At 43.9% G+C, this 10,994-nt stretch overlaps 2 protein-coding genes across 2 annotated transcripts; one reads left to right on the top strand and one right to left on the bottom strand.

The window, feature by feature from the left end:
• Positions 1 to 1,079: 1,079 nt before the first annotated feature.
• LOC130196536 (eukaryotic translation initiation factor 4E-binding protein 1-like) lies at positions 1,080 to 5,450 on the top strand. Its single transcript, XM_056418775.1, has 3 exons — positions 1,080 to 1,490; positions 2,443 to 2,631; positions 4,795 to 5,450. Exons 1-3 carry the CDS (start codon positions 1,355 to 1,357, stop codon positions 4,824 to 4,826), a joined length of 357 nt encoding a protein of 118 aa, XP_056274750.1. The 5' UTR covers positions 1,080 to 1,354; the 3' UTR covers positions 4,827 to 5,450.
• Positions 5,451 to 8,515: 3,065 nt separating this feature from the next.
• Positions 8,516 to 10,954, bottom strand: spaw (southpaw). The gene is made up of 3 exons (XM_056418676.1): positions 10,400 to 10,954; positions 9,167 to 9,984; positions 8,516 to 8,887 (listed from the first exon to the last, which is right to left on the bottom strand). Exons 1-3 carry the CDS (start codon positions 10,683 to 10,685, stop codon positions 8,735 to 8,737), a joined length of 1,257 nt encoding a protein of 418 aa, XP_056274651.1. The 5' UTR covers positions 10,686 to 10,954; the 3' UTR covers positions 8,516 to 8,734.
• Positions 10,955 to 10,994: the final 40 nt, after the last annotated feature.

Here is a 10,994-nt window from a genome sequence, read left to right as displayed (position 1 = left end):
ATTCCATTAGAATGGACTGAAGACAATATTAACGCAATAGCATATTACTCAATAATAAGGAATGCAACTGCACACATGCACAAAAAATGTTTTTAATATAAAAGGCTATATATATAAATATATATATGTATAGAAATATATACATATATATATGAAATATAAGAATATATATATTTACTTAGAATGCTATGCACCCTTACTTGTCAACTGGGATTCTAGTTATGTTATGGATGTACTTTTAGCATCATACAGCTGTAGCTACCAAGAGACTGTTGAGTTCTGGGTAATGCCTGCAACCTTGGGATAAAATAGGGGTCTTGAGGGTATTTTAACCTGTTTTATTTGCTTTTTTTTATTGTTATGGAGTCAAATTTGAATTTAAAATATACATGTAAAAGCCTTTTAATCCAATTAAATCCGAGGACATCTATTGACAATTTACTCTGTACACCAGCTCAACATTTACAAAAATTAATAAAGAAATGAAATGTCTTTGTGTATAGTGTGTATACTTTTGTGTGAGACACTTGCATGTGAGGTATATGCACCCAACTGCTGACGATCATTCGTAGTTTCGAACAAACCAAGTATTATACAGTATACATGCTGAATGCCTCGGGCCTCGTCCTGTCTACACTGCTGTTATGAAAATGATGACAACTTATTAGACTTTCACTAACGTACTGAATGTTTAACTAAATGGTCTATTTGCAATCCTGCAAACGCAAACATATAAATAGACAATAAATGCACTAGTGGCGAGACTGTTTCAATGTAAAACCACTTTAATAATTCCCAAATCAAAAATGTTATATCCATTGAATAAATTCTGACAACCATTGTGAGTGCCACAGGTTATAACTAAGATGGTAGTAGTTCATCTAGCAAGATCAGAAGAAGTTACGTGTTGCATAATTCGTCTCAGATCATAGTGTATATGACGACGTGGAGCTATTTCGCTATAATAAGAGTTGTACAGACACCGCATGCCACTAGGGGGCGCAGTAAGCGCACTCTGTCCCCTGGAGTCCGGAGTGTTCCCCTGCAGCCTGTCTGCGTGTTGTTTTGTGTGCATGGACAGGCTGAGAGGAAGCAGAGCAACGCGCTGCGGTCCTTTTAAAGACGGAACCGGGACACGTTGTGTGCAAGCCTGCATGGTGTATTGTGACGCATTTAGTTACTACATTTCATCATTTGCACTTATGAAAAATAGGTATTTATTTGTATTAACCGAGAGGAGACATTGTGTCTAGCCAAACAGGCGCGGCTTTGTTGTTTTGTATAACCAAAAGACTTCGTACCCGTTTCATAATATTTAGTCAGCTAGTGTTTGTGAAATACAGCTTAGTACAAGATGTCCACGGACTGCCAGAAGACCACTGCCAAGGCCATCCCGTCCACCAGGAGGGTGACCATCAACGACGAGGCGCAAATGCCCCTGGACTACTCCTCGACCCCCGGAGGCACCCTGTTCAGCACGACCCCGGGCGGTGCGTACGGTTGTTATTTATACATATGTCGACCTGTGTGCGCCGAAGCAACCCGCCGTCATAAATGCTTTGCACGTTAACTACACGGCTGGACTGTCGGTGAGTGCAGGAAACGCTCGCGCAAACTCCACGAGGTCGGTTGCTGTCAAATGACACGGTGCAGGACCAGCTGCTAGCTGAAGCTAACGCTAGCTCGCTGAAGGAGACACGGGGGAGTACACACGCGCTCCGGGGGGGGGCGGCTGTTGTGGGCCTCGGCAGGTGGGAGATATACACACGCTCTCGTGAAATGAGACGTGTTTACGGCGGTGTTCGTGGGTTTTGTCAGCTGAACTTTGACCGTTAGCGAGACCCATCTGTCCTCTGCTGCTAGTGACGCGTGTGCTCCTACGTCACCGGCGACCGACGCTGTGATTGGTGCGTTCCGCCGTGAGCCTGCCTGTTTCATAATCAGACGTTTCATACTCTGGTGTGCATCAAATCGTGATGGACAACAATAATCTGAACAGTAATGCATGTGTTCAGATTATTGTTGTCCATCACGATTTGATGCACAACAATCATCTGAACAGTAATGCATGTGGTGTCCTTAGCGGCCCCTAATGGGCCCCTAATGGGCCCCTAATGGGCCCCACAACTGATGTACAAACCCGATAAGACCACACAATTGATCCAATAGAAGCACTGTCGATTTTGGTATATATTTCGGATCACCTTTTACCAGTGCTAGTACTGGATTATGCATTAACTATTAACACGGTTTTATTTATACACGTTGTTTGTACAATATGTGGGTCGATTAAAGAATACGTATGTCCCTGTTTTGAAATTCCTTTGTTATACTGGTAAGATGTTAGTGTCCACTATAAACTGGTAGTACTTACACTTGTCTACAGTCAGGGCTCCATGTCCGATAGTCATCATTCTCTTTTTCTTCCCCTTCACGCTAAAGGTACCAGGATCATCTACGACCGAAAGTTCCTGCTGGGGTGTCGCAGCTCCCCGGTGGCCAAGACTCCTCCGCGCGGTCTGCCCAAAATTCCAGGGGTGACCAGCCCTCCCTCCAAGGACACCGATGAGAAGGACCAAAATGGAGAACTACCGAACAGCAAAATCAGTGCACCTGATGGCAGCACCGCTGGTTTGTTCACACATCAGACACACATCACAGAGACGCCCCTGCATTGGGAGGGAAGGATTCAGAGCTATATTCAAATGCATATTCACATAGCCATTTAAAAATACAGCACTGATAGATCCTCTACCTCGTGTCACATGTATCAATATCCCTCACAGCGGCCTTTATATCTGTCATGGATGATGGCTTGAGGTTTGAACACAAGATACAATGATGTCATTTGTGTTATTGTTCATCCTGAGATTGTGTCCCTTGTGGTTGATTTCTGTTTAGTTTATTTTTGCTTTAACCAATGTACAGCGCAGGGTGTATCCGTCCTGTCAACATAGTTTTCATTAGATACAGAAGCTGAGGTCGCAGTTGCAAGGAACCGTTCTGATTTTGAATATCGATTTTTAAAAGCGTTGTTTCTTTAACTCCGCCGACCATGTTCGGATCTGATCGGTTGATTCTCATTGAGCACGTCACCAGAGCTAATTTAATGAAAGAAATTTAAGACATGGACAGGGGTGCACATAACTTTTTCAGTGAGTTACTCAGGTGAGTACCGGGAGATGGTGTTTGGTACTCACTCCATATGTCGCGTCAGTTTTTGTGATGTCCTCAGATCCATCAAAAAGCAGCCCCCAAAATTCAACTGCAACTTGGCTCGCAACTCCCCGCTGATGGTGTAAGCCAGGGGTGCTGACCAAGTCAAAATGATCTACCTACGCGGGGGTGCAAGTGACTCTTTTTTTTGCTCCGTCCCGATGCGCGCAGACACGCCGGCATCGGAGCTCTGCGGCGCGCGAGACGGAGAGCGGAGAAGTGTTAACGCGACACGTAGAGACAGAAATGACATGCTGCTGTGTAGAGACAGGGATGGATTAACGAACGGGCCTATAGGGGCCCATGAGCTCAGGGGGCCCCTAAGCCAGAGCCTCTGCGTGAAGTCGCTTTTATTAACTTTGTATTGATATGATGATATGACACGATGCGCCATAGCCGGTATATGCTAGACTTAAGTCATTCATGTCATTAACAGGGCCCCAAAAGTCCTACTGAAAAACTAAAGAATAGCCTAAACATTCACTTTGAAGATGTCACAAGAAAGAAACCATCATGATACCTTTCAAGTGAGTGTTTATCCCCTCAGTTCATCTATAGGACTTTAGAGGGGCTGAGTACTCTATGCAATATGGGCCCTTCAACTCTGTAGGGAGAAATCCAAAAAGCAAGTGCAAAACAAGAGCTCACTCTCTTCTCTGCTTTGCTTCGGCCCTGCAGGCTGCAGCTACTGGGGCTGGCTACAGCACCTGTTATCCCCAGCTCCCCTGCTGCCATCTTTGCACGACATATACACTATGCTGATCTGCACTACATGTTTCGCTTTACCTTTTCTTGCTTCTCAGATGCGGATTTTTGTAAATAGTTAATTTAATAATTTAATAAATTATCTTTTGAATTCAAACCTTAACTCGGTGTGGTCTCCCTACTATGTTATTTCCACTTTGAGCCGTGTGGTTGTAACGATTACAAAAGTTATTCGTTATCATATAATTCGCGTTATGTTGTCTGCTCAGCTCCGGTATCGTTGTTCCATACGGACTGTTTTGTTAGCGATGGTTTTTTTTTTTTGGGGGGGGTTTTTTGCGGGGGGCTGGGGGCGGGGGGCCTTGACACGTCCAGGCCCAGGGGCCCGTGGTTTCTTAATCCGTCCATGTGTAGAGACGATCAATAACAGATCGGTCAAAGGCGCGAAGTAACACAAGTGGTATTACGCATTGTTGATTATCTTCTCCCAGTTATGTGCACCCCTGGACATGGACATGTTTCAGAGATCTGGAATCCAGCCTGAAATGTTTCCTTATTTACTTGTGGGTTTTTAATTCTTAAATGGATTGACGGGTACTGACACGAGAAGTTGCTCTGGGTCGTGACTAAAGATTGACTTCCAATTTATTAATATTAAAAATACTATTATTTAAAAGGCTTTTAAGTTAGCTAACAATGTAAGATATTAGCGACTGATTATTTGAGGACTTTGTCAAATTAAACACGCTTCGTTGGGTTTCAGTCATTCTGTTATGCAGTCATGATTACGTATTACTGACAGTTTAAATATGATATGCCACTGTTAAAGACTTAATGAAATGTAAAACCAAATGTCATCTTTTTTTTGTCCAGGTGATGACTCCCAGTTTGAAATGGACATCTAGGTGGTCCTGGAGGTTCAAGATGTCAGACTTCCCAACACGATGCTGTGAAGAGAGGCTCAGGAACGCCTTCTTATTTCCCATTCCATGAAGACCGAGGGTCGCCTTCATTATCTCCAGTGTTTTAGTGTTCTAAAGTCTGTCTTTACTAATCTCAATTGCTTGCTATGAGCATATCTGTAATGTTTTTTTCTTTCCGTCTGCCTCAAGGCTGGAAGCTGATTTATGTGTGACACAGTGTGCCTTCCTATAGTGGCCGTACGTTTAAAATCAACACTGAGAAGTAAAAAAATAACGACGCCTCAGCAATAATAACTGGGATAAGTTATTGAAACTAAAGATCAACAGGGAAAATGAATAATTGTAATTTGCTGCATTTATAACCATTCCACAAGGGTTTCCCCTGATGTGCTTTTATGTCAACACATTTCCTGATACCTCTCTGAAGCTGTTGTCTTGAAATGTTCAACATGCTGTATAATTTGTTTACCGTGCTCTCAAAAATGAGTTCTTCACCTGAATTGTAAGAGAATGTCCAACATAATTTTCTTAACGAAATTTTTAAAAACAGATTTTCACACAATTTGTAGGGTGACAAAGCATTAAAGCATACACGATTAAACACTTTTTTGGTCTTGTGTTTGATATCTTGACCTGTCAAATAGTGTTTTAATGTACATAATTTGTATTTTGGTGATAAGATATATTTATAGGCTCACTGGTCTGAAGACACATTTCTCTTCAAAGCCTTAAAGCCGCTGGTTATTTTGCAATATGTAATGAAAATAATTGATTTAATGACCACAATTAGTTATTTCCTTGTGAAAAGCAAATACACATTTGTAAATGATACATCTTCCTCATGTTGCTTCAAAGACTTTAGCGCTTCTTGTGCTCCTCCCCACGAGTCATATCAGAGGAATTCCTCAAGGAGCTCACTAGCAACTGATAACCTCAATGGGGTGTATGAAGAGAGGTCAATATACAACTGTACATAGCTGGAGACCCTCCCTCCTTCCTCAGCTGCATGGGGTCATGTCATCATGCAACCTTTCCATTCCACCTCTGTTACTGGCACCTTGTGGCTTCACTTTTTGGCACGGCCAATACATCAGTTTCCATTTGTATGTTTTCCCGGTAAAGTAAAAGTGCAATTGCTTGACCACCGCAGTGTTGTGGAGCGAAAGGTTTGTTCAGGATGGAGTAGATGTGTGACAACTGACACGTGATTTGGAGGCGACGACGTCAAGCTCTCGTCAAGTGTCCAGAGAAACACATCGGCATTACAAATGGCCCTGGGCTTGAATTTACGACGGTTATTGTAAAACTCATAAGCTTTTATAATAGAGTGGATACTGTCGAGTTGTGAGCATTAATAAACACATACCATTCGGAGAGTGTAAGCCTGCAGCTCTCAGGCGCCATCACTGGACAGACCCTTGTAGGACATTGGGTGAATTGAACTGAGAGCTGTGAGAGAACTGGTCTGGTCTCGTTTGGGTGGAAGTGTGGATTGGACGGTTTCAGCGGGTCAGTTCCAGTCCACCCTGTCCTTCCACCGCAGTAACTTCACCATCCAGACGTGGACTCTCCATTCCCTCATGGCTCTGTGTTTGTTTGGGGTCTACATCTCCCCTTGTCACCTCTGCTTCCTGGCACCCCCTGTCCCCTCCCCAGAATAAACAAGTGCCACTGCTTGTCTCCCCCCCATTGGCCCATCCGTCAGTTTACTTATGTGTTGTTACACTCGGCCTGCCTGTTTGATCACTATCAACAAAAGAAGCCTGGCCAGAGAGGACACTAATGACCTCTGATGATGTGAGTGCCGTAAAGGGCCCAAAGATGTGGATTGGAGGTGAAGAAAGCAAATACACTAAAATGTTAACTGGTCACAAGTCAGAGACGACAAGTGGGATTACGATGATGAGTATCTACAAATAGGTTGAGCCTCTGGGAAGTGATTCTTGTATGTTTCATTCAGTACAATAGCTGCTTCTGCCAAGACATTACACGACAAAAGAAACTTAAGGTTTCCCATCCTGTTTAGATTTCTTGTAACATGGCAAATCATAAAGCCATACATACAAGCTAATAATGGCCATAAAGCCTTAGATTTTATAAGCAACTCAATACTCTATTGCAGTGGTCACCAACCTTTTTGAGCCCAAGATCCCTGACCTCCGCCTTCATGACCGGCAAGATCTACCTGTTGAGGCGTTGAGAGAAAACGACTGTCCAGACTGGACTTATGACTTGAGGCTTTTTATTTGGCCTAATTCTAATTGAATGAAATCAAAACACTTTGGTCCAGCTTTCAAATTGATGAGACCAGGAACACAGAATTTAAGTGCAATATAAAAAGTAAGCTATTTGTTCACCGCACACAATATGAACAAGAAAAAACCCATTTGCAATGAGCAGCTGGATGAACTACCAATATAAATGTTGTATTTATTTACATTACAACACGACACTGACAACATGATCAGTCAGTGCAACTCATGTAAGTTCAGCTCTCATCATAATGCCATCAAGTCATGTGACTCCAGTCAGTGTGATGGCTGTGACTGAACTCTGTCTGTGAGCTTGTAGTTAGTTCATAAACACAAACAGACAGTCTGAGGCAGTCTGTGAGCTGTCTGTCAGTAATCCAGCTCCTGGTCTTTGATTTGGTGATTTTCTCAACTTCACTGACGGGTTTTTCGGGGCAAATTTGGTATTCATGAAAGTTTTCTCATCTGGGACTGGTTCTGAAGTCAGACCGTTGGTGATTACATTCACATCAGCTCTACAGACATCCTCAGATTTAAATAATTATAATAATATTTTGTGAATGCTGCATCTGTGCTTTTTCAAATAATAGAATAAATACAATTGCAATCACTTTCAAGTAAACCAGATTGCTCCATCAGACAAGAAAAAAAGCTCAATGTTGAGCTTTTGTTTTGAAGGACAACAGCAGAATAGCCAAACTCGCGGAGGTAAGACCTGGCAAGTCGCCAAGAATCTCGGCAGTTGCGCATGCGCAGGCATAATTTGTTAATGCCGGAACGTAAACATTTACACAAAGGGACAGGCATTACAACGTTTATTTATTGATGACGTAGTTGTATGTCCTTGTACTTTGAACTTGTGTAATATGTAAAGTTATGAATAAAGGTCTTTCTGCATTTCCCCCGCGCCTCACCTGTACTATACGCTCCCCTCTTTCAGGGAGCACAGCTGACGTTTTCAGGCGTTCATTAAAATCAGGCGGAGATCTTTTCTGACGTCGATCTTCCAGTCAGGAAGAAAACATTTCAGAAGACAATTCAGAAAATGTTCGAGAACGAGGAACAATGTGTTTCTGATTTTATTTTTATTTTATTTTGGCGATCGACAGGGAACGTCTCCGAGATCGACCGGTCGATCGCGATCGACGGGTTGTGTATATCAGTACCACTAATGTATTTTATTTTGAAAAGCATCTAAATTGATGTGAAAGCCCCTTTAAAATTTGCTGTGATAAACTTAAGCTACGCTGTGCAGTTTAAAAGCTTCCAAAGAGTCACTATATTTTTAGGGTTGATAAATTCAATAGAAAAGTAGTACCCAATATTCAAACTTCTCAGATTCAATAGTGGACCATCCCAAAAAACATGAAACATGAACATGCCAAAATAAAATGGTTTTAATACATGCTTTGATAATTTATGAACAAAATATACATTATAAAGTATAAATAGATATAACATAAAACATTTGCAAAACAGGGCTTTCATACTAAAGATATTGACTATTGTGTACCACCCAGTATGGATGAAATATATATTGTCATTTAAACTTAACAGCCACTTTATATTATTTGTCGTGAGACAGAAGACAGTCGACAATTAAAGTTCAAGATGACATCATTCCGTGATGTGCTGCCTTCAGTGACATCCGCACTCTTCAACAACCATCTCCTCGTGATGCCGCAGGGCCAGGTCCTCGTTCTCGTAGTACAGCATTGAGAGCGGGCTGAGGCGCGTCGGCACACAGGACGGGCAGGAGGCTCTCTCTGGGTGGTGATGTTGCAAGAGGCTCTGAAAGATACGAGGAGTTCACATAAATACAAAGAGAAAATACTTTTCGAGAGCGCTTTAGTTCAATGCCTTGCTCAAGGGCAACTCGACCAGGAGGTGAACTCACACCTCTCTAGCTATCAGTCCTCTGGCCCCCCTGGACTGGAACTGGCCATTTACAAGCCACGCCCCCACAGCTACTGCCAGCGTGAAGACAGTAAACCAGCGACTAAACAAACTAATAGTATCTCAGATCCTAAAGAGTTGAATGAGGAAGTCCAAATCAAGTGGCCATCTCACCTGCATGTATGCGTGGTTGGTCGGGTAGAAGGACTCATCCAGAGGTGTCGGACACTCGCCCTCACAGCGAAATGCATTGTAGCGCTTCGGGTGCACAATCCACTCGTCCCAGCCGATGTGTTCAAAGTCCACCCACATGTCCACCTTCTGACACCGAGACCCGAGGGACGGCTCCGCTGCTGCCACGGCCGCCGCAGTGGGCGCCGCTCCCGCCGCCATCCTCATCCTCTCTACTCGGTTCCTTTTGTGACGACGACTTTGACCGTCACTGCTGGCTCTGTCCGTCGTCACGTACTTGGAGTTCTCCACAGTGTGGATGAGGCTGTACGCCATGTGGCCTTCCCGGGGCAGGTTGTGTTTGGAGAAGATCACCATCATGACCCTGTTTGTGGTCGGATGGTGTGTTTTTATTTGCCGCATTCCCAAACTCTTGAAGAGAGACTGGTCAGCGGCCTCACCTCCGTCCCCAGAACCGCTCCCGTGGTCCACCTCAGGTTCTCCTGAGGCCTCTTGGCTAGACACTCCTCCCTGGTACAGCCAGTATTTTAACAGAGCGGTCACATTAAAAACCTTCCAACCTTCCTTTGTGCTGCTGGCTGATGTGGGAAAACTCCCCAGGAAAAGTTGCTCATCCGGGCACGATGTGCTGTCCGGGTCACACCGCCGCTTTCTGGAGTGATATAAATCCACAGTGGCACGCTTAGAGGCCGAGAAAGCAGGTAGTCGGAGCCGAAGTTCTGCCAGCTGGATAAGCTCACCAGTGGAGATGGATGACATGTCAAACATGACGGTCCATCTTTCACCCACCTGATGGCAATCTAAAAAGGAGACACAACATGTAAATGAGAACTCAAGAGTCACAGACAGCAGTCGAGGGGTTTCTGGGCAAAACAGACCCCTGGACAAATGTCAAAACACTGGAGTGGGAGGGTGAACAGAACAGGATGTGTATTGAACCCCCCTGTGCGAGAACGTCTGAGGGCTAATATACACACCCTCTCACATAAAACAGAGAAAGCCGTTAAAGTCGAAAAAGCATTGTGACACTTGCTGGGTTGTAAAAAAAGGGAGGGTCTGATAACAGATAATGCACCAACCAAAGAGCTGCTGGAGAACAGAGTACATTGAGGAGAAACTAACAGATATATATATATATATATATAACGTGCTGTAAACACAGTGATGCAGATAATCATTGGGGGGGGGAAACTGAAAATTAAACTGCTTACTCACCTTTGGCCATCAGACTTAGGACGGAGTCAGAACTGTGCGCTGACGAGTTGTGGCCTTGCATTGTAGCGGCGTTGCCAGCAATTGATGGTGAGAAATCGGCGGTCCTGAAGGAATGGTACAGCTGCATCATGTATAGAGGATATCTGCTGCGCTGATTGAATGAGAGACTTCTGAATGCTAAAGTGGACCGGAGGTCTTTGAGGTATCTGTGGTCCTGTGTGGAGAAAACAGCTCCGAAAGAACAGACGAGGAATGTGCAGAAAACGGTCAGGACTCTGGTTTCCATTTTAAGTGAAACTCTCAAAATCTACTCTGACAATAATGAGAGGCAAAGAACTTCTTCCTTCCTCCAACTGCTCTCCGGCTGAAAGGATGCTATGTGCAGACGAAGCTCCAGACAGGCCCCTTTATAGTGGACAGCTGCCCTTTGATGACCCCTGACCACTCCCGGCATCTGAACAGCCTCTCTGATCACCAGAGCACACCGGAGGGGGAGAAAAGGAAACATTTAGCCAAGGTCATTGTCCTTTTATATCCATTCAGGGGCAGAATCCTCTTGAAATGTCACGATCCATTCACAAATGACACTTTACAT

This window comes from Pseudoliparis swirei, chromosome 7, assembly GCF_029220125.1.
Source record: "Pseudoliparis swirei isolate HS2019 ecotype Mariana Trench chromosome 7, NWPU_hadal_v1, whole genome shotgun sequence".
Lineage (NCBI taxonomy): Eukaryota > Metazoa > Chordata > Actinopteri > Perciformes > Liparidae > Pseudoliparis > Pseudoliparis swirei.
This window is presented reverse-complemented; position numbering and strand designations above follow the sequence as displayed.

Bases quoted from the DNA above. Each gene is read 5' to 3' on its own strand.
- LOC130196536 (XM_056418775.1), top strand. From the start codon at position 1,355: ATGTCCACGGACTGCCAGAAGACCACTGCCAAGGCCATCCCGTCCACC. The intron at 1,491-2,442 runs GTGCGTACGGTT...TTCACGCTAAAG, and splicing joins GTTCAGCACGACCCCGGGCG to GTACCAGGATCATCTACGAC. The intron at 2,632-4,794 runs GTTTGTTCACAC...TTTTTTGTCCAG, and splicing joins ACCTGATGGCAGCACCGCTG to GTGATGACTCCCAGTTTGAA.
- spaw (XM_056418676.1), bottom strand. From the start codon at position 10,685: ATGGAAACCAGAGTCCTGACCGTTTTCTGCACATTCCTCGTCTGTTCT. The intron at 9,985-10,399 runs GTGAGTAAGCAG...TCTCCTTTTTAG, and splicing joins CCTAAGTCTGATGGCCAAAG to ATTGCCATCAGGTGGGTGAA. The intron at 8,888-9,166 runs GTGAGATGGCCA...CGTATCTTTCAG, and splicing joins CCAACCACGCATACATGCAG to AGCCTCTTGCAACATCACCA.